Source organism: Colias eurytheme, chromosome 24 (assembly GCF_061535395.1).
Source record: "Colias eurytheme isolate Ceu_HAF_F1 chromosome 24, ilColEury1 Martin Lab GWU primary, whole genome shotgun sequence".
Lineage (NCBI taxonomy): Eukaryota > Metazoa > Arthropoda > Insecta > Lepidoptera > Pieridae > Colias > Colias eurytheme.
In genome coordinates this window covers 4021039-4044998 of record NC_143003.1, presented here as the reverse complement: position 1 = coordinate 4044998, position 23960 = coordinate 4021039, and the positions used below count along the sequence as shown (strand labels likewise).

The 23960-nt window shown below is 35.1% G+C and overlaps 2 protein-coding genes across 5 annotated transcripts; both read right to left on the bottom strand.

Moving 5' to 3' along the window:
• Window positions 1-367: 367 nt before the first annotated feature.
• Cnot4 (CCR4-NOT transcription complex subunit 4) lies at window positions 368-23403 on the bottom strand. 4 transcript variants are annotated; one of them, XM_090115959.1, is made up of 17 exons: window positions 23159-23403; window positions 17541-17657; window positions 16910-16984; window positions 10114-10227; window positions 8661-8810; window positions 8076-8171; window positions 7140-7329; window positions 6608-6718; window positions 5724-5765; window positions 5445-5514; window positions 4793-4953; window positions 3929-4651; window positions 3149-3741; window positions 2546-2709; window positions 1684-1836; window positions 1327-1418; window positions 368-1121 (listed from the first exon to the last, which is right to left on the bottom strand). In XM_090115959.1, exons 2-17 carry the CDS (start codon window positions 17571-17573, stop codon window positions 817-819), a joined length of 3072 nt encoding a protein of 1023 aa, XP_089972085.1. In that variant the 5' UTR covers window positions 17574-17657; window positions 23159-23403; the 3' UTR covers window positions 368-816. The 4 variants fall into 4 exon arrangements, with proteins under 4 accessions (XP_089972085.1, XP_089972088.1, XP_089972086.1 ...); XM_090115962.1 differs by having other exon boundaries at window positions 368-1091; XM_090115960.1 differs by having other exon boundaries at window positions 1684-1833.
• LOC149897928 (uncharacterized) lies at window positions 13023-15046 on the bottom strand. The gene is made up of 2 exons (XM_090115667.1): window positions 13118-15046; window positions 13023-13046 (listed from the first exon to the last, which is right to left on the bottom strand). The coding sequence occupies exons 1-2, from the start codon at window positions 15044-15046 to the stop codon at window positions 13023-13025; spliced, it is 1953 nt and encodes a 650-aa protein (XP_089971793.1).
• Window positions 23404-23960: the final 557 nt, after the last annotated feature.

Here is a 23960-nt window from a genome sequence, read left to right as displayed (position 1 = left end):
TCTTACTTACCACTTTTCTTATTGAAATAGAGAAGTTTCTAATAATCTAATAATTCAATAAATGCTTGTATTTTTTTGTTTTGTAGAATAACTTCAGTCCATCCTTCTCTATCCTATTCATGCACTACAAAAATTAGAAGTCTTAGTATTTTGTTAATACACAATGGTTTGTGCATTTTATTGTTAGTTTCCATGCTTTCAAATAATATTATCGAGTTGTTGAATGTCGGCAATACTTACCATGCAAAAAAATAGGCTCAGACCACACATTAATTACTGTTAGTAAATATTTATATTTGAATATTTACAAAAAATAGACATGCATATGCAAAGTTGTTTGGATAAGGTGTCGCATTAAAAGAGCGAATGATAATTCTTTAAATTTAATAATTTTTATCATGAATAATGGCTCAATAAGGTACAAATTCAACCGAGTTGGCATCTCATTTAATATAGAAAAAAATAATTTCAAGTAACACGTAGACGATCCTAGCGCAATATATAATATATTAACAAATATACATATATCATCAGTCGCGAAACGAAAAGACTCAGAGAGGAAAGCGACAGCGAGACCGAGACAATAATAAAGAAAAAAAAAATTCATGATAATATAATAAAATATAAATCAAACTTTTTTAAATAAAACAAATAGGTTAATTTATTTTACAAATTCCTTTGTTATCATATTTCTCTCGTTAAAATATGCTCTCTTAATACAAAGATTTATCGATCACATCACCAACGGAAAGAGGCTAGGTATAAGAAAATATAATATCCAGTGTCGGGAGCGGGGGGGGGGTTCGGATTGCACGTTTACTTGGCGTCGATGCACTCGGCGGGGTGTTGGGAGGTCTTCGGGGGGGCGAAGCCGGGGGGCAGGGGCATGTTGTAGGCCCAGGGCTTCTGCGCAGTGGGCCAGGGCGTGGGCTGCTGGGCGTGGGCGTGGGCGTGGGCGTGCAGCTTGACGCCGTTGGGCTGCACGGCCAGCGTGTTGAAGCGCGCGAACAGCTCGTGCTGGCTCAGCGCACTCTGCGCCTTGCCGAAGTTCACCGACGTCGACATGATCGCGGGGTCCATCTGCGTCCAGTCTGAGAACATCGCATTGCTATTCGTGAAACCTGCGGATCGTTACCGTCAATTATTTGCATCTATTCACTCGTGAATCCGAGTTAATATTCAAATAATATATTGTGAACGATGTACAGAATGTGTAGCAAGCTTGACATATTTTTTTGGAAATTTTAAACACATACAATAGTAATCATAGAGCTACTGAATGTCTTTAAGAATAATTTATATATCAGTTTTAAATACAATTGATACCTTGTTGTTGTGGTTGTTGTCTGCCGTAAACGCTCAAGTGACTGAAGCCGGGTGGGGGCAGGCGGGTGCGTCTGACACGGTCCATATTGTCTCTGTAAAAGAAAAAATTTAATAAATAATATTGTATAATTATATTAGTAAGTTGTAACAAGTATTTTTTTTTATAAATTGATCTTTTATCGTTTTGTGTATAGGATGATTTCGAAACATTTTTAAGTAAAAAGTGATAAACACTAAATGTAAAAAAATTGGTCTACAATTCATGGCAATACCGTAACGTCATATAGTAAGGCGACGATTTTTGTGCAAGAAGTTTCACTTCTGAAACGTGTGCTCTTTTTTATACGTTCAACTCACCCGCTCGAGATATTGCTGAGCATCATTTCCGTCTCCATCATTTCGGCCAGCGCCTTCTGCGTCTCCTTGAAGGGATCGAAGTCGAGATCATCGTCCCCGTCGCCCGCCGCGCGACCGCCCGAGTTTTCTGATCCGCGGTAGTTGCTCATTCTGCTGTATGTTATTGTATCATTTATACATATTGAATTAAAAAATTTTTTAGCGGCGTTGGTTATAAATCTTAAACTCGCGTCAGGACACGTGACCTGATCGAAAAAGCGTAAGACGGATGGATATCAAACATACTCAACGTTAATAATCAAGTTTTCACTTCTGCCGGCACTCCCGGAGTGCAACCCGTCTTTTTTTTATTACTAGTTTCCGCGTTTTCAAAGATAACGCATACTTCCCGTTCCTGTGGGATTTCCGGGATAAAAAGTAGCCTGTCTTATTCTGGGTCTTCAGCTACCAACATAGCAAATTTCATATCGATTCAGGAGTTTTTTTCGTGAAGGAGTAACAAATATACAAACTTTCGCGTTTAAATTAAGTAGGATTAAGAGGGAAAAACGTTGTTTGTAACGAAAAATCTGGTGATCTTTTCTTATTGTACGCCTGGTCCAAATTTTACTCAACGATTAATGAAACATAAGCATCGGAATCTGTGACAAGGAAGAATTAGTGACGTTTAACAATAGTGATTAGTGGCGCGAAGAATTTGTGTAGTGTTGATGTAGTGTAATTTAACTTATTTCCATTTAAATATTTGCACACCCAGAAAGTGGGTAGAATGTATTAGCGCCTTAACATTGTAATAACACCTTTATTGTAACTACATTCTTGTAAATAAATGAAATTTGAATTTGAATCGTTCATGCCCCACCTCTTGTGCTCCATCTCGAGGCGCTCCGCACTGAGCATGTTGTGCGGGTAGCGCGGGCGCTCCGCCCCCGGGCCTGCGCCCCCGGCAACCAGCCGCATCTGCTGCGCCTTGTGGAAGTCCGTGAAGAACTTGTCCATCGTGTCCGCTTGATATCGACCCTCGCTCTGCAATGCGGCAAAACGTTTTAAGGGTGCTTGTAAACCAGAGATGTGCGAGGCGGGGGATGTATTTGTAAAAATAACAATCATATCGCTTCATTTATCGTTTCAAACGATAGGAAAAGGATAGGAATAGGAACCAATAGTTCTTTACAAACACATCCCTCAATCACCCTAACTCGAATCAAAACAGAAGAAATAAAGAGTAAACATTTTGTGTTCGATTGTTTTTAAATCACTTCAAAGTAGAAATGACAAAGTTTTAAAACGATGCAACAGCTAGAGATAATAATTGTTAAAACATCAGAAGCACACATAGAAAGTGAACAGTTTCTGCCCATCAAAACATGCTACACTTTCAGATGATCATAATTAAAAAGTGCTTCAGTCTACAATGTCTTTTCTTTATTAAAAAAAATCATGTGTTGTAAAGAAATATACTCACAACACTCTGTGGCGAATCGAATCCGTTTACAAGTCCACTCTGTTGCATATGTTGCTGATTCTGCATCTGCATCTGTTGATTGTGTAACATGAAGCCGCCTATTGTGTTGCCCATTGCATTTGTCCCCATTGAATTTACGCCTAATGTGTTTGCTCCCATAGAATTCGCGGCTAATGTGTTCACACCCATAGAATTTGTTCCTAACGTATTCGCCCCCATGGAATTTGCACCTAACGAACTTGCCCCTAACGAATTTGCCCCCATTGTATTCGCGCCTAAAGAACTTGCCCCTAGTGTGTTTCCGCCTAACGAATTTGCCCCGAGTGTGTTTGCGCCTAACGAGCTTGTACCTAGTGTGTTTCCGCCTAACGAATTGACGCCCAGTGTATTCACTCCTAACGAATTTGCCCCCAACGCGTTAGCCGACATAGAATTACCACCTAGCGAGTTAACTGACAACGTGTTCGATAAATTCATAGATAGGGAGTTAGCTAATGTGTTCGCCGTGTTGCCGAGGGAATTTGTTACTAAAGAATTGTCTACTCTCATTCCGAACGGTGGAAGCATATTGGGGTTTGGATGATAATTAGCACCTGAAAAAGACAATGTCTTTGTAAAAATTTTGCCCTTTTGTTAATTCAATTACAATATGTTTATGACAGATTTTTTAAATAAGGAATAATAGTCTAGATATTTGTTATGTCATACTATTTTTTTGATTTATTGAAAGATCGGTTTTTATATTTTCTTTTGTAAGCTTCAAATATGCGCAATACATACCTAATAATTCACTAGCCGACTCCATTCCTATACTAGACGAAGGCATATAATGTTTGAGGTCCACCATAACGTTGTGCTGTCGGGCCAGCAGCTCGTTCTGCCGCAACAGCATACTGCGGTTGCGTTCCCGCATCAATAATTCCTTCTGGTCCATGAGACCTTGGCTAATTTGACTAATCTGTCTATCGTTGGCTAGATAGCCCATAGTATCCCTGTCTAATAACCCGTAGCCGTTCATGAGCGGGGCCTTGGTGTGCATCCCATTGTCCACTAGCCCTGCGAGCATTTCCCTGTGCCTCTGCATCATTAATACTTCGTTGTTGGCGTCGTTCAGCAGGTTGTGTGTGTCGTCCTCGAGCAAACTGTGATCGCTGTTATCTAGTAAATCGTGGTTCTCCAGGAGGCTGTGTCTATCTGATTCTAATTCGTCCAACTCGTTCGTTAAGAATTGCGTGTCATTCTCGAATACGGACGTGTGCGTTTCCGTGTCCGTCTTCTCTGTGGCCGAACTGGATTCGCTGCTTTCGTTGCTAATACTATTCTTTGTTTTCGATTTGTCCGATTTACTCTTCTTGGCCTGTCCGTTTGTATTGCTATTGCTGTCTTTATTGCTTCTATTGCTTTTTTCCGTTTGATTATTATCTTTGCCGTTTTTGATCTGTGATTGCTGATTGTGTAGTGTTGGACTGGACGATTCTGATGTGCCGTTTTCTTGTGACTTTGCTGTGGAAAGATAGAAAAATCTATTTAAATGTGTGTCAGTATATCAGTTACTAAATGTTTCAGTTGTTGTCTAAATTAATTCAACATTTTTGGTCATTATTTATCGAAATTAATTTTCATAAAAATGCAATATAATCTTACCCGTAGACTGTTGTGGTTTGGGACTGAGTTGTTTTCTCGCGGGACTATCGGAAGGTGGCGACGAGCCGAGGCTAGGCCACGCCTCTTTGCCATTGCCACTATTGCCATTACTGCCATTGCTACTGTTGCCAACATTACTACCATTTGTGTCCTTTTTCGATCTAAAACAGCGCACGTTTTTAAACCCTATGTATTAAGTCATAAGAGCTAATCTAAGTTGTCAATGACATGTTTGTTTGTAGGTTTTGTCAGTAAGTATTTATCCAAATAATCAATTGTATAACTAATAGGTGATTAATATCAATAGAGTATTAAAAATATATATTAGATTTACATAAATATTCCTTGTTGTAAGTGCATATGTTGTGTTTCATATTATAAGAATGGTTTCTTTTTTGACAACAGTTCTGTTGTTTAGAATGAATTACTAAAAACAACCATATCTCTGATCAAACCGTAATGCAATGCAAAACCGTAATTAAATTTTTATCATATATCTAAGTTTTCAAACAATATCAGTACATCTTTTATAAAATGTTAGACTTCAAATATAATTTTTTATGAGAAATTTGAAAATATACCCTCAAGTATTTTAAAAGAGATCGCCACATATCACTGGCTTTAATATTTGATGCATGTGAACAATACTCACTTAGATGTACTGACTGAATTAATTTGAGACGATGTGACCACTGTTGTCGGTATAAAGTTCGATTGATTACCTGAAAGAATACGAATTATTAAAATTTCAAGTATTGAAACTATTCATAATAATTCACAATAATTTAACATTAGTAATTAGAAACTTGAAAATTAATTCTCATGTAGAAATTACAAAAGGAAAATATAATTACCATATTTCCATGTATTGTTACATTTATTATTATTTTGAACAAAATTAAATGTATATAGAAACAAGATAAGTACTCACCATCTTTTGTACTGCCTTTATCTGCATTCGTACTAGAATTACCTGCAATTTTAAAACATTGTGTTATTACAATATGTTCATTTATATTGTTCCTACTATAATATTATAAATGCGAAAGTTTGTGAGGATTGATGTATGTGTAAGTGTTTGTATGTATTGGTACGGGAGCCAGGAACAGATTTTATGACCAAGTTCCTCTCAAGCGGTAATTAGTAAAATGCATCAAAGTATAGTATTATGAAGCCTCGTGAACGTCAGCTGGAGCTCGGTTGGGGGGAAGAGCGGTTGTAGCCTCCCGTATCAGCTGACGGTTTTTCCACCAAGATACAGCCAGCTGACATATACATATATTTATCCACAGTTACATATAAGCTATCATCAGGTAAATTTTTGTTTGAGAGGAAATAACGGAAAATAAATTTTTCTTTAAATTTAACTTTCATGTTCGAGACACCAGCTGACGTATAATACACCATGTTGTAACCAGCTGACTATTTTTTTTCGTTGAGATATTGGGTTAGCTACAATTTGACAAATTTTTAGCTGAGAGGAAATGAATGAATGAATGTATTTTTTTTCCTATGTGCGTGGGAGGCTACAAACGCTCACCCCCCAACCGAGCGCCAGCTGACGTTCACGAGGCTTTATAATACTATTCTCTCATGCGTCTGACGAATTATCTCTTGAGAGGAAATAGTTAACCAAATTTGCACCTGGCTCCCGTACCATATGTTTGTTACTCTTTCGCGCAAATACTACTGAATCGATTACAATGAAATTTAGCACACATGTTTTATCCCGGAAATCCCACAAGAACTATGCGGGTTTTTCTTTGAAAACGCAGGCGAAGCCGCGGGCGGTAAGCTAGTTAAGTATAATAGTACCTAGTTGCTTGTCGTCTGGCTTGGCGAGCAGCTGCTGGTGCAGGCGCCGCTCGTACACCTGGTGCAGCCCCGCGTGCATCTCCTCCTTCGTGAACGACGCCTTCGGATCACCTGCACATACAAATAATTACGTTCATTTAATGGGCAATCAAAAATACTACAATATGTTAGTCTTAATGAAAAACTACAATAGGCTATGGTAGTTGCAAAATCTTGTTTCATTTGTCATGGAAAATTTATAAGATTGGAAAGTCAGTAGTTTTAATGACACTCATAATATGTACACTGAAATTAAATGTAAATTTATCAAGCTTATTTAAGCTTGTAGTTTTGTTTGTTCTTGGTGCACTATTGACACTTTAATTTCAGATGAACATCTTCCACAATCTTTAACGTCACGTCACGTAACACAACGTCACGTCGCGGCACATCATTCAACGTGCGTGACGTCACGTAACGTCACGTCACGCCACGTCACATCATGCAACGTCGGGCCACGTAACGTCACGTCGCGTCGCATCACGGCACTCACCCAGCTCGTGCAGGTACATGCAGTCGGGCTTCGGGCACGGCTGGTTCTTCATGAAGTTCGCGCAGTACTTGGTGGTGCCGAGCGAGCCCTTCAGCACGCGGCCGTCGAGCGTCACGTTGTTGACGCCCTGTATCGCGCGCAGGGCGTCCGCCGGCGACACGTACGTCACGTACGCGGACGCGGACGGGCTCTGTGTGGCAATGCCAAATAGAACACGTTTAGATATCTGTTGTTGTAGCTAGAGCTCATTTTTTAATGCTTGGTTAATAGAGCGCGTGTTAGATGTGAAATTTCTTTGACAAGATTCAAAAATACCAAAATCGTCGCCTTACTCGAAGACGTGACGGTACTGCCACGACGCAACCGAGAAAAGTTTCCTTCAATATTTCATCTAAGACATATTTTAGAGATGTATCATAGATATTAAACAACTATTTCAAAAACGTATCTGTGCTCTAGTTGATCGTATTTTGACATTTTTATTGAATATTCATTCAGTTGACGTTTTAAGCAGTGGCATATTAAAAATGTCACATTAAGCAAGCATTGAAAAATGGGCCCTTATTATAGTAAAAATGTATGCCTTATAAATTGTACTTAAAAATTTCATTTAGTGCAATGTACAACCTTTGTATCAGCAAAAAACCTTGATGTTGATGTTGTATAACTATGTTCAAACCAATTGTGCATTGGATTTATAATAATAATGTCTTCTAAATGGCATTTAAAAAGTGCATTTAGTTGAGTTGAATGCACAATCTTTATCCGCAAAAAACCTTGTGTTGATGATGGATAACTATATTCTGTAACTAATGAAACCACTCAAGTACATCTTAAACTAACGGTAGAAAAAATAAAAGCCTTTTTATTGTATGTTAAGCAAATAAAACTCTTAATCTAACTTATATAATAAAAAATAATAAACAAAGTCCATACAGTGTGTACCTGTGACCCCGCATACGCTGGACTCTGATTTATGACTACTTTGTGAATTTTGCCGTATTTGCCAAAGTACTCTTGCCGTTTGAGAATCTGAAATATAAATAAAAATATGTTACACATAGCATTTGTGTAGTCTTTACATAAATTATTACATTTTAACTAGGTGAATTTCGTTTGACCACGGGGGAATAGCCACGGACAAAAACATGTTTTGCTTAACCACGCGGTCGCAACATTCCTAACTAATATCCCACATATTTTCTGTATCTCCTTCACGCCTCAGCCACTGAACAAATTAAGATGAAATGTGATTCAGAGATATTTTTCAAACTGAAAAAATGTTACAGGAACGGGAAATATGCAGTTTTATCTTAACTCGATCGAAGCCGCGGGCGGAAAACTAGTGGACTGTAGTAGAGTTTGTTTGTGTTTTTGAACGCGCTTATCACAGAAACCACTGGTCCGATTTGAGAAATTCTTTCGGTGTTAGATAGCCCATTTATCGAGGAAGGCTATATCATGTATCAAGGTAGGCTACATATCATCACGCCAAGACCAACATTAGCAGTATATAGTCACCTCGGGGTCCGCGAGCCGCACGGGCAGGCCGACCACGAACACGAGGTTGTTCTGCACGACGCGCACGTTGGCGAGCGCGCGCCGCGACTCCAGCGTCTTGTTGCGGCGCTTCTGCTCGCGCGCCTTCTTCTCCGTCTTTATTGCGGCTACCTGCACACACGTAAAGGTTAAATCATTATTTTATTACTTTAACGCCGTTAGTACACCTACGCATTCGCGTGCGGCAGCGAATCTCTGCGAAACTACTGCGTAGCGGAATATCTGCGGAACGTTAGTACACAGCAATCTTTTCGCAACTTTTTCGCAATGCGTCTGTGTAATGGCCATTTCGCAGTTCCTTGTGAAACAATACTGACAAGGACGCAACTATTTCATCTATCTATGTGCTAGAGTGAGACACATGATATGCGAAATCCTGCCACACTACTGACAGATTTTTCGTTGTTTCGCTACCGCACGCGAATGCGTCGGTGTACTAACGCCGTAAATAGTTATGCTGACTGACCGGTTGGCTTGGTAGTGACCCTGCCTTCCAAGCCAGAGGTTGTGCGTTCGATTCCTACCCAGGGTAAATATTTGTATGATGAAAATCGATGTTTGCTCCGTGTCTGGGTGTTAATTATCTATATAAGTATTTATTTATAATTGTTTTATATAATCTACAGTTAAATTTGTCCTTCAAATATTGTGTATTATGTGCCCAATGCACTATAATTACCAGTTTGCCAAATAGGCGTCTGGCAATCTGAGGAGATTCAAAAATTGTCAACAATTGTCCACGACGCGTGGTATAAAACATACATTGTAATTTACACCTTATCTCAAGCCAGTAATGTTCAAAGTCAATTGTATCATTTAAAACTGTCTAATTTTGAGCGCGATTTGAAGATATTGTAGTAGTATGTGCGTTGTATGTCAATAAAATATAATGATATTATTCTAATAATTCGTTAAAGTTTGTTGCTATGTGTTTGTATGTGTCAAGAACAAATCGTGTCGGAAGTTTTAAGAATCAGTACATTTATTATGTATAGTTCAACATAATTTACAACACATTGTTTAAATTCCCATAAAAATAGACATATATATTATAAAGCTGAAGAGTTTGTTTGTTTGAACGCGCTAATCTCGGGAACTACTGGTCCGATTTGAAAAATTCTTTCAGTGTTTGATAGCCTATTTATCGAGGAAGGCTATAGGCTATATATCATCTCGCTAAGACCAACAGGAGCGGAGCACTGCGGGTAAAACCGCGGAGCACAGCTAGTTAAATATATATTACCTTTTTTTTATAGTGGGGAAATCTTCCAAAGATACCCACGGCCCCCGGGGAAGGACCCGTGGGTTATGTCGGATTTTTACCGACTAAAACCCCAATGTGTTCCGTCGAGCCGCTTTAATGATAGGGCCGCGGGTATTGGTTAGAATTCTTCCGCGACCACATATATATTACCTGCTCTTGACTGAGTGGTGTGAAGTCTGCAGGGTTCTCCGGGTAGGCCTTCCGACACGCGGGACACAGGCCGTTCTCTCCCTCCCTGATTCGATTCCAACAAAACCGACATATCTGTCGACAAAAAATGGCAATTATTACAAATATATTTTTATAATACACAAACAATCACGATTATTGGTGTCTATAATGTACATAAAAATAGATTTTTATTTTGAGAAAATGATATATTTGTAGCCTTTTTATAAAACACGATTAATTATAACACGATTCAGTCGGTAAAATATCGGTGATTAATAACAATATGCATACATCGAAATAAGTCAATAATTTAATATCTATAAAAAATAAAACATTGTTGGTTATGCAATTTTGTATAAATTAAATCTCTTCAATAAACTGCAATTACTTTTGTATGTTTATAAAAATACTGTTGTTATTTTACAAACGAGAAAATGCAAATATGTATAATAAGTCTTGACGCAATAATTGCCTTTTTATCTTAAACTTAAAACGGCGCAATCTCAACGGAAATTATAAGTAAAACTAATCCGTTCTTAGCAAGAAAAATATATTTCAATGAGCGCACATATATTCCGCTCGTCTTAATTTATTTACAAAATAACACATGTATTTTACAATAATCTTGTCGACCTCAGAATCATTGTTCTGCCACAACATCATTAACACATAGGAGGATTAAAAATAGTTTATGACCTATTAATTACCAGTATTTAATAAGTGAATATGAAAACAAAAAATCTATTTATTACCTCAAATTCTAACAAATACAAGAATATAAGTTTTGTTATGATGGTAACGATCTAAAATATATGTCAAGCATGCTTTATTTATTTTTAAAGAATATAACGTAACGCGATAAAGATAATAAATATTACAATACAGTCGCATGGAAATATTATTAGTACATATAATAATATTATTGTGATGACGTCATACACGTAAATTCAAGTTATCTTGATAAACTTATCAATATGTCTTCAATTGATTCAAACGACATTTTGCACTAACTTTACATTACAATTAAAATTGATAAACTTTAAATAATTATAATTAAATTGATAATTTAAAATGTAAGTTTGTTAAGTACATGAGATAATTTTTTAGATGTAGTATTTACTTTTAACTTTAAGATACTTACTCAAAATCTAATGTGTAAAGTTTATTCATATCTCATATCATAATACATCCCTACTAATTTCCTACTTCCCTACTAATCCCTACTAATATTATAAATGCGAAAGTAACTCTGTCTGCCTGTATGTCTGTTACGCTTTCCCGCTTAAACATCTCGACCGATTTTGATGAAATTTGGCACAGACAATCTTTAGACCCTGAGAATGAACATAGGCTACCTTTTATCAAAACACCACGCGGGCGGAGCCGCGGGCGGAAGATAGTATATCATAACCTTAGATGGTAATTTAGAAATAAGATTTTATTTTATTTATTTATTTATTATATAAAACCATTCCTACCATTACAGTTTACCCAATGCGATAGGGAGGTCAAATTTACAATACACTTTATTCATTAATACAAAAAAAAAAATATTACATTAATTAAGATTATAAAATACAACCGCTACAATTATGTTTGATACTCTAGTCAAATATTATAATGATTAATACATATATAAAGCTGAATAATACATATTTTTTAATAATGTCAAATTTAAAACATTTTAAATTAAAAGTTAAAAACTAAATTTAATTAAAAAACGCAATATTAGTATAATATAACAGTATCACTACATTGATTTAAATACACTTAATACAGTTTTAGATAATGTCCAATAATTGAAAACATAATATTACATTAATAGTCAGAAAATAAAATTCATTTTCACATCCAATATTAAAATAATAAAACAATAAAAATACATCAATTTAAATAAAGCCACTCATTTCTCGACAATTTAAAAAAGTTGTAATATCTTACACTGATATGTTAGATTTTAGGACTAGGAGTAAGCAATAAAGTTTAAAATGATCTTTGTTAATTCACTCAAATTATTTGAAAAAATGTCAGACTTATTGTGCACCTCATTGACAACATGGATAGCCTTTGTCAAAGGGGCTCTAGACAGTAAATTAGTTCTGGCCTGGGGAACAAGTAAAAGTGGCGGGCTTCGACGTTTCCATACATATGCGTCCGGTACACAGAAACTAATGCTTCGTAAAACTTGCGGGTTCTGGTCTTTGCCCCGTAGTATACGTATCAGTATCAGTGCAAGTTGGCACTCCCTTCGCACTTTTAAATCGTAATATCCTACCATTCCGAGAACAAAAAGAGTAGGATACTGCAAAGGATAATATGGGTACACTGCGTAAAGTTTCATGTATAAATATCTTAAAAATTTATTTTGAATTCGCTCCAACATATACGAATATTTTTGTTCATACGGAGCCCATACAACTGAACCATATTCAAGATGGCTTCTTACCAGTGCATTATATAGTGATTTGATAGTTCCGATATCGGTAAATTCCCGTGATTGTCGCAATATAAAACCTAGGTTCCTATAAGCCTTTTTGCAAATGTTTACAATATGATCAGAGAATGTTAAATCAGAGTTGAAGTATATGCCTAGATCACGTATTTGAGAGACTCGCTCTATGCAATTCGACTCAATATTATATTGATGAAGTATCGGTGTTCGAGTGCGAGTGAAACTCATTACATAGCATTTAGTTGTATTAAAATAAAGTTTATTGCTCTGACCCCATTGAACAATTCTATTAATATCATTCTGTAAAAGTTTACAATCCATAAAGTTTTTCACATTCATGAATAATTTTAAGTCATCCGCAAATAGTAAGCAGGTCCCGTGTTTAATCACTTCCGGTAAATCATTGATCATTAATAAGAATCCAAGAGGTCCTAAATTACTTCCCTGGCTCACGCCTGACCTAGTGTAATATGGTTTTGATAGAAAGCCTTTGTAATCTACATATTGTTGCCGATCTCTCATATAACTCACAAAGAATTCTAATAACTTAGGGGTGTACCCAACTTCAGCAAATTTTTTTAAGAGGATGTCATTATCGACTGTGTCGAACGCCTTTCGAAAATCAAAATATGCAACATCCACCTGGCCTCCAGCATCCACCGCCGGGATCAAATGAGTCATGAAACTTAGGAGGTTTGTGGCAGTGCTGCACGCTGGCCGGAACCCATGTTGCTCGTCCGAAAGCATTGGTCTGATTTGCTGCTGTATTCGACTATGGAGGGCTGCCTCAAATACCTTCGCAGGTGTCGACAATACAGCCACTGGCCTATAATCTCTCACACTGGATCCAGTTTTATTTTTGGGAACCGGGATGACACGTGTTATTTTCCAACGGACCGGGAAAGTAGCAGATTTTAAACAAATATTAAATATAAAAAGAAGGGGTTCAACTAACACTCTGCTGCAATCCTTGAACAGAAAAGCAGGTATACCATCAGGCCCTGCGGAATGCTTTGGCTTCAAATGTTTTAGCGCATCGCTTACCTCTTTTTGGCTAAAAGCCTCCACATGCACTCGTGCGCAAGATACTCCACTCGTCGCCGCCGCCGCCGCCGCCGCCCTGGCATCTAATCGTGGTGGTACGCTGCTATAAACAGACTCAAAAAATTTCGCAAATTGTGCGGCACATTCCCCATCGTCTAAATGTTTGTTATCCTCTATAATGACTGTTTGATTCGGCGTGCCTCGTTTAGACCGGATATATTGCCATAAAGATTTCGGATCCCGTTTGAACTGTTTTTGAATTTTATCCCTATGCAGTTTATGGGCAGTCTCTATTGCTGTTTTTATTCTAGATCTATATGCAGCAAATGCATCATAATCGGTTTTTAGTTTGGATATTTTATATTTTCTATGTAACCTAGCCTTAACTTTAATGTCATGTATAATATTTTTTGTGTACCATTCCGGATATTTATATCTCATATTTGTTTTGAATCGTTTTTTCTTGGGAACACATCTATCAAAAATATCATATAATTTCGCATAAAAAAAATCTAGCGCCTGTTCTACACCTTCCATTTTATATAAAGGATCCCACTCAGTAGACGTTAAAAGTGCGTACATTAATTGAAAATCAGCCTTATAAAAGTTCCATTGTCGGTCATTTGTGAACCCGGCGGAGGCGGCCTGGGTGGTGGGGGCGGCAGCCGCGCTCGCGGGAGAGGCGCGCGCGCGCAGCCGCACCGTCAGCGGTGGATGATACGCGTCCGCAGGCACTAAAAATTCATTCGCTGCAAATACCTCAATTCCATCGCTAAAACCCGAGCACAGAACCAAATCCAACTGTCGACCTAAACAATTACATGTTGAATTTTTTTGAGTGAATTGACAATATGTCATAAAATATTCATAATAATTATTTATATTTATTGAACTAGAATACAGATTAAAATCACCTAACACAATAACTTTTTCATATTTACAACATAATTCCTCAATTTTCTTAAATAATACCATATACTCATTTTCTGAACTACTTGGAGGAATATATACAACACAACATAAAAATAACATTTTATTACCTAAATGTACAGTTGCACAAACCATCTCGAACACGCAGGAGTCTATCGCGACGCCGGGCGCGCGCACCTCACGTAGCTCCAACCGCTGTGTGGCCACGAGAAATACGCCGCCTTGCTTGCGTCCGTCATTGCGGTCGCAACGTAGAATTTGATATCCGGGGGGAATAATTTCTCTATCTTGTATAGACGGACTACACCCAGATTCAGTTATAGCAAAGAGATCTGCATTCAATAATTCAATATTCACTCTAAATTTATCCAATTTCGTACGTAAACCCCGTGTATTTTGGTAGAATATTTCAAACTCAGAACTTGGTTTATTCATTCGCTTTTTTATTGTATTTTCGAAACCAAATCCATTCATTAAATTCGACATTTACAGGCCAAATTTCAGCTTTATTCAATTTATCAAACATCTGCTCCGGTACGCTGATAACAAAAGATGCATAATCTCTCTCGATTTTATGATTGATTTTTTCAATTTTTATAGAAACATCAGGACCACATACCGATTGCACGTAAGAAGTTATGTTTTCAATAGTGGTATTAGAGTGTAAGCGCCACACGTGTAAATGTTTCTTACGTTCAGTGCCCTTCAACGCCACAATTGACTCGTTATTACCTTTAGTCACATAGTTCTTGGTCTGACGTCGCTGAATATTTTTATACGGCATTGATTTCAAATCAGTATCCGCGCTTTTTTCCATCATGTGCTCATCGATTACATCCGATCCATTCATAGATAAAGCCGATCCAGTCGCAGGTTTAGTGGCCACACACTTATTTGTATTGAAAACATTCGTACTTTTAATTTGGCTTGTTATTTTGTGACTTAATTTTGGGCTATTTTGCTGATGGACAGTTTCAACGAACGAACGAGAGGAAGTCAGATTTTCCATTTCGCGTGATAATTCACAATTTTGATTATTTATTTTTGTGATAATTTTATTTTCAAGTACCTTCATAATTGCAATGATATTAGTTAAATCAGTTGTTGTTTGTGTAACTACATCTTGCAAATGCTTTAGTGTTTTTTCGTGGCTATCTAGACGGGTCATTATATCAGAACGTAGTCCTCTCAACTCTTCTAGTAGCTGGAAATCCATGCAAATAGTGGTGGGAGTTAATTGTGAATTAGTGCCGCGTTTAGTGTTAACATTACTTTTTGGTGTTGTGAATACGTCTTTCTTTGGATTCTCGTTCCTTACCGAAATATTATCCACATTAGATTGTCTAGTATTCGAATACACACACAGAGGACATGCCCATTTTTTTTTTGAATTCATGAGTAAGCTCAGTGTATGTGGTTAATTCCATTTGAAGGCATCTGATATCATATTTTTTCTTACATTTATTGTTGGAGCATTCCAAGAATAAGTTATCAGGTATACATTCCCGACACATATTACAAATTTTTTTATTAGACATATTTATATTTGATTCACACAAAACACTGAGACAGCTTTTAATCGTGGAATATTTTGATAGGTGGTTTTCACTATTCCGGGTGAGTGGTTATGCCCTTTTCCAGACTTTTTCGTTGTATTCGATATATGTAAAATGATTTATTAAATATCAAAATTTAAGTTACGTCTATAATTCATAGAGTATTAGCTGCATAACTAATGCAAGATGCAAATAAACACGCAATGGACTTACTATAAATGTCAATTGAGCTATTTCATATTACAACTTTATTGATCTCAATGACTATCTTCCATACATAAATGATATTTATTCAGCTGAGAAATTTTTACTTACAATTTTTGTTTATGTTATTATGTTTTATTATTATGAGTTCATTGAACTAATGATGCACTATATTATACTTTTATTAAAGATCACATTCTTCTCATAAATTCATTATTATTCAATGCAGCCAATGACACTAAATTAGAAATCTACTATATAAAAATAAGTCGCGTTTTCCTTCCTGACGCTATAACTCCAGAACGCACGAACCGATTCCGACGGTTTTGCATTCGTTGGAAAGGTCTCGGGCTCCGTGAGGTTTATAGCAAAGAAAAGGTGTCTCTGGTGGCGAAACGGAGTTCGCCCGGTTTGCTAGTTATTAATAAAATACAATACATTAAACCCAGTTTACAATCAACACTAGACTTATAATTGCTCACACTACTTCTATATAAGCACTATATGCATATATTATGTTCCTGTAAAGAACCTAAACATAATTAAAAAAAACTAAACTAAAAATTTGTATTATTTTTCATATACATACTTGATATCCACATGTGCAAGGATAGAAGTGGAGATCGTCCACCTCCAAGGGTTCCATACACAGGGGACATTCCACCTGCAAAATAGAATAAATTTATAACACTACATTTTTTTTAAATCCTATCTGTATAAAAAAAAATATTTAATAATTTATATGAATACTTATCACTAAAACTTAAGATTATCTCCTAAAAGTAATCCTTTGAAAATGAGTCATAAAAAAATCTGTCATGATATTTAACATGTTTATGCAAATAAATAAATGTTATGTACTTAAATATAAACAATTGAACGTATTTGACCTACATAAATCTATTCACAAAAAGATACACTCTAGTAAGAGTAAGTAAGTAGTACTAGTAAGTACTGATATAATTTTGTTGAATACAAGATACCAAAAGGAAGCAAATTGTTTTTTAATGATGAAATGGTTTAGAAAGGCTAGCCACAAACAAAATTTCTTAGTTAGTTTAACTAACATATTATATTTATATTTTTTAATTATATTCCTTGAAGTAGGAGGATGGTTCTTATGGAGAGAAAACGTAAATATGTACCATTGGCGAAGCCGGGACGGACCGCTAGTGCTTTATAATTCAACAAAAATAACTAATTTTAATAATATATGTTACCTGTTCTTCGCCACTCTGGTTCAGAACTGACATCCTAGCCCCAACAGCGTATTGTTATGTACTTCACAGCAAATACAAACAAACGCCAGCCAAAACGAAATATTGCACCACCAACGTCTGTAAACACGAAATAATATTATTATTCAAAACAGAAACTCACAGTAAGAAATCATCTTTAATTATCCGTAGGCTATTTAATGTAAATTTTTCAACAATAAGTATAATTATTAGCAAATAAATAAATAATGTTTTCGTATTTCAGGGCAAAAAGAAATAAGACAATTTTCTGTCTACACTAATATTATAAAGAGGAAATATTTGATTGTTTGTTTGAATTGGATAGGCTCCAAAACTAATAGACCGAATTAAAAAAATATTTTACTTTTGGAATTATCCCTGATTTTGTTTTTATCCCGAGTCAACCGGCAGAGCCGGGAAGAGCAGCTATTCAGTTATATTGTTATGATTGGGTTAATCTTGTACAATTTGACAAACATTAATTTGGATATAATATTTATCTATAAACCTAGTAAATAATGTAAAGTCATTAAAAAGTTTGTTTATTTAGATAGTGCCACCAATTAACCTTTAAATTAGGCAGATAAAAAAACTGCTACTTACTATATAGTATATACACATAAATAACATTGAACTAAATAAAGTCAGATTTAAAGACAGCATTTTACTAACATCACCAACTCAATAATTAGTATTAAAAATCTCTTACATTATACTGATAGTATATTTAAGAATTAAAATGTATAACTATCTTTAAGATGATGAAAACACACTTTTATCAAGATATTTACAAGTGTTGTAAGAACACCATAAAATAGAAATATGCAACTAATATTGATTCGTTTTTGTCTTAACATATGTTATTGTTTCAAATACAATATTTTACAAAATAACTAATAAGTAGAACAAACGTAATAGAGTGAATATACATAATAATTATAACGAGGAAACTTTTGTATTTTTTTGTTTGTGTTGAATAGGCTCAAAAACTACTGGATGGATTTCAAAATTTCTTTTACCATTACTTAGAGGGATTCTTCCAAATCCATATAGGCTATATTTTATCCCAGAAAACGTAAATATGTACCACGGGTGAAGCCAGGGCGGACCACTAGTACATAATATTACAATTTAAGACATCCTAACTTTGTAAGTAAACAAAGAGTACTACAATATTATAAACAAAGATTCATTAATAATATTTTAGTTAAATAGTAGCTGCATCTCATTGAATATGCACATTTAAAGTACATATAACTCAATATTATTTATAGTTATATACTTGGTCTATGAAGGATAAAAAGGAAATCTATTGGTTTCGCATTAGGTATGGAATGTTATTTCTACTTTAATTATTTAGTTGTTCCACTAGTGGTATAATATTAAATATTGTGTATTTAAATTAACAACAAGAATAAATCAAGTTCTTCAAAAATAAACCTACAAATGTGTGTTTATAGATACTTTGGTATTTCTTGTTTCCTATACATGTAATGCTTATTATAGTAGGGGAGCCCAGGATGCTAAATGTGGATTTACTCGAGCGTCACGGGAACCTATTAGAATTGGAAGATTAGACCATAGCGAGAAAAAAAGGTCCTATAATGTTTTCACTTTTAGCGGTGGGGAAGGGTTTTTTGATTCTTTTTTAATTTAAAAAAGAAAAAAATTGGCTTGGAAATACTCAAGCGCGTTAGATATTGATATTTTGCATGCTCCAGGACGTCACTGAAAAAAAGTATACGTTAATCTGACGATTTAAGTGGCGATTTAATCGCTATGAAGAAAGGGTAAAAAATTAAAGTAATATTATTCGAGCGCGTCAGATTAATATATGGGGGGGTTAATTACAATATAAGAAGTCCCCATTTCGCTAATCTGACGATTCGAGCTCAACCTTAGGGAATTATGGATTATTCAAATTTTCCAGCGGGGCCCCTGAGCGCACCCACCAACCATAACTGCTCATATTGACTAGAGGTACTAATGAATAGCTAAGGTACCGTCCCTTATAGTAATCTGACGCGCTCGAGTAAATCCCAAAATCCCCTCTTGGGCTCCCCTACTATTAAAAATATTTAAAACATATTATATTAACTGGACCTTACAGATGTTTATGATTAACATGTTATAAATACAAAAAACAATAGTAAAGGTAGTTAAAAATAAACATTTAATAACAATTCATAGTCCATTGAATAAAAAGTTCTAGAGTGCGTGAGTTAGTAACGTAAGATGTTTCTTCGGAAACATGTCAAGAGTCCCTAGGTAATAAACATACTAAAACCCCGGGACACTAGGAGGAGCCCCGGAGTGGGAGGAGGGGGGGGAATGGGTCCATTTTTTCATTCTTCGCTTAAATCTCAAAAACTGTACATGTTAGAGAAAAACATTCAAGGAAAAGTTGAAAGGCCATAAAATTATCTACAAGTTGTACCTAAATCATTTTTTCCTATATCCTACCGTTTCTGAGTTATACGCAGTAAAAAATGATTTTGGCTCAAACAATTTCCCCATACTACACATCAATCGATCAAAAAATATTTCTTTCTTCCAAAAAACTCGAATGTGCAACTTGTGACCGGTACTGATAGATTGCTCTTAATTAGGTCTATAATTGGTAAAATAAACACATTCCTCCATGGAAGCCTTTAGGAGGAATCGATTGTCAAAATATTATATTAGGGTAGTTTGAGTTTCTGAACTTGATCTTTTTATTTTTTTCTTCCAAAAAACTCAAAAGTGCAACTTGTGACCGGTATAGATATATTGCTCATAATTATGTCTATCATTGATAAAAATACCAGATCCCACCACGGAGGCGTTTACGGGGAATTGAATTTTATTGGGGTAGTTACGATACTTGAACTTTTTATTTTTTTTCTTCCAAAAAACTCAAAAGTGCAACTTGTGACCGGTACTGATAGATTGCTCTTAATTAGGTCTATAATTGGTAAAATAAACACATTCCTCCATGGAAGCCTTTAGGAGGAATCCATTGTCAAAATATTATATCAGGGTAGTTTGAGTTACTGAACTTGATCTTTTTATTTTTTTCTTCCAAAAAACTCAAAAGTGCAACATGTGACCGGTACTGATAGATTGCTCTTAATTAGGTCTATAATTGGTAAAATAAACACATTCCTCCATGGAAGCCTTTAGGAGGAATCAATTGTCAAAATATTATATTAGGGTAGCTTGAGTTACTGAACTTGATCTTTTTATTTTTTTCTTCCAAAAAACTCAAAAGTGCAACTTGTGACCGGTACAGATAGATTGCTCATAATTAGGTCTATCATTGATAAAAATACCAGATCCCACCACGGAGGCGTTTACGGGGAATTGAATTTTATTAGGGTAGTTAGTTAAAAAGGTAAACGCCTCCGTGGTGGGATCTGGTATTTTTATCAATGATAGACCTAAATATGAGCAATCTATCTGTACCGGTCACAAGTTGCACTTTTGAGTTTTTTGGAAGAAAAAAATAAAAACATCAAGTTCAGTAACACAAACTGCCCTAATATAATATTTTGACAATCGATTCCTCCTAAAGGCTTCCATGGAGGAATGTGTTTATTTTACCAATTATAGACCTAATTAAGAGCAATCTATCAGTACCGGTCACAAGTTGCACATTTGAGTTTTTTGGAAGAAAGAAATATTTTTTGATCGATTGATGTGTAGTATGGGGAAATTGTTTGAGCCAAAATCATTTTTTACTGCGTATAACTCAGAAACGGTAGGATATAGGAAAAAATGATTTAGGTACAACTTGTAGATAATTTTATGGCCTTTCAACTTTTCCTTGAATGTTTTTCTCTAACATGTACCGTTTTTGAGATTTAAGCGAAAAATGAAAAAATGGACCCATTCTCCCCCTCCCCCCACTCCGGGGCTCCTCCTAGTGTCCCGGGGTTTTAGTATGTTTATTACCTAGGGACTCTTGACATGTTTCCGAAGAAACATCTTACGTTACTAACTCACGCACTCTAGACCCCCCTTGGAGGGACTCATTCAATGGACTATCATTGAAAGTTTAGCTTTTAATTTATTAATCTCACATAAATTAACAGTATAAGTCATATATATAATTTAGTTACACACTTGTATAGCCATTCCATTTCACATATGATTGTAAAGTGGATGGTATTTGATAGTAGTCAATGTAATGATGTATTATATAATCTCTATTCCAAATACTGGGGTCATCACAAATTACCATGCAAAGTTACTTTTACATTAATTTTTATAAAATCATTAATAATCTAAATAATTTGAAAGTGAAATAACTTACTATTGTCTGAATTAATTATTACACTGTAACCTGTGTAGACACAATCTTCTCTTATATATAAAAATGAATCGCAAAATGTGTTGGTAAGCGCATAACTCGAGAACGGCTGAACCGATTTCGATATTTCTTTTTTTATTATATTCCTTGAAGTACGAGGATGGTTTTTATGTAGAGAAAACGTAAATATGTACCACGGGCGAAGCCGGGGCGGACCGCTAGTATAATATAAGAAAAAGATATACATAGTTGAAAGATTTGATTTATAAATCGTTTTTAAAAATAGTATAGATTTCTCTATTAGGTGTAAACCCACCTGATTATTGTGGTAACTTAAACACCAACCAATTATAAATAAATTAAAAAATACACTCAATATACTTCTGTATTCTGAAAGAGCTTATAATGCATTGATTGCAAATTAAACATGACTATTATGTTGTGACTTATATATTTTGTATGTAAGTTTTGTTTTTAAAGCCAACAATATATATATTTTAATGTTTCTAATTTTGCATTTAGTTCGGTTATTTTATGATAATATTGGCCAAATGTGAATCTATGGGGAAAGTAAATATGCATTAGTAATAACTTTGCATATTAATGAGATTAGCAGAAAAGTATAGTTTGAAAACATAAAATATTAATTGTATTATTTCTAAGTGTGTTAATTGACAGTTTCCTATGAATTATAACATATGTAAATCAGCTGATTGATGAAACAATTTTATCTTTTATGTTGTGTTCTACAATGCTAAACAATGAAGTCTAGTGAACAAAACAAGTTTTACTCTAAGATACAAGCTGACAAGAAAGCCAACTTTACTTTTGATACTTAAATGTAATTATTTAGCCAAAATATCTACTTTATACAATTGTTAATAGAGAGTGTTTATAATTTATTACACCTAACAGTAAATTAGTGTGATAAAAGATTGCTCTAATGACTCAACCCAGCTTTGACAAGATCACATTTTGACATTTTACAAGGGAAAAACAATTCAAGCCCCTGTTTTCTATGCGAGTCTGGAAGGTTTCCAAAGATCTTTACATTCGAGCGACATAAAAATAAAAACATATCCTAATCGGCGGACAGTTTACGTTGCATCGTAAGTACCTACTCCCGTGTTAAAGGTACGTCCGCCAGCTGCCATTCAGAATATGTGGCATAAGTCAAACTTTCATTTCGTACAAGGATGCACTATAAATAATTATAAACACTCATAACGTTGAATAACAGAACTAAACGTTTTTAAGCTTTAATTACCCACTATGATTTCACTTTTGAACAAAATAAATCGATGTTTACCTTACGTCTCCTTTCAATGCAAATCTTTTTTCTGTTGCAGAATCAAGACTGCTAACCCTTCCGCTAATGTCGCAGATGAATCCTTTCCAATAGACCTATAATACGGTTCACGATTCAATTTTAAGAAAATTACGAAGCTGAAATAAATATAACTGCCCCGAAGATATTTTCTGCGAGTTACTATACATTTGTTTTATGAAATGGCCTAATCTTTTACAAGATTCCGTTCTGTGATTCCATAGACAATCCCTATTATTTTTAATTTCAATTATTGAATGAGTAATTTTCCGCTTTCGTCAATAATATTTTAAATATTTTTTTGTATTAAAATCGTACTCTTTAAATTAAATATTAAATTAATTAATAAATACTGTAAGAAACAAATTAAACTATTGGTATTTGGTATTCGTACTTCGTTTTTTAGTGTTAAAGATTATAAATTTTCTCTATGGAATTCATGACAGTTGACAGATAAATCTACTCTCGGTATTTTTCTTAAAACTCTGTGGTTCTTTCCAAATTGGCTGTGGAAATTGGTCACCAAACCAAAGAGAAACTTAGTGACCAAAGTTTAAAAAAATAATTTAATTATTTATTTTGATGTGTATATTAAAGGAATGTTAGTTTCTTTAACTATTAATTACTGCTAGATGAACTCCTAAACATTATATATTTTATAACAGTTATTACATAGAATGAAATGTTATATATCAGAATAAAAAAAAATTGCCTTTTCCATCGCCTGGTATAAATTGTGTAAATATAACTAGCAAAAATATTTTGGCACTTGGATCACACGGCT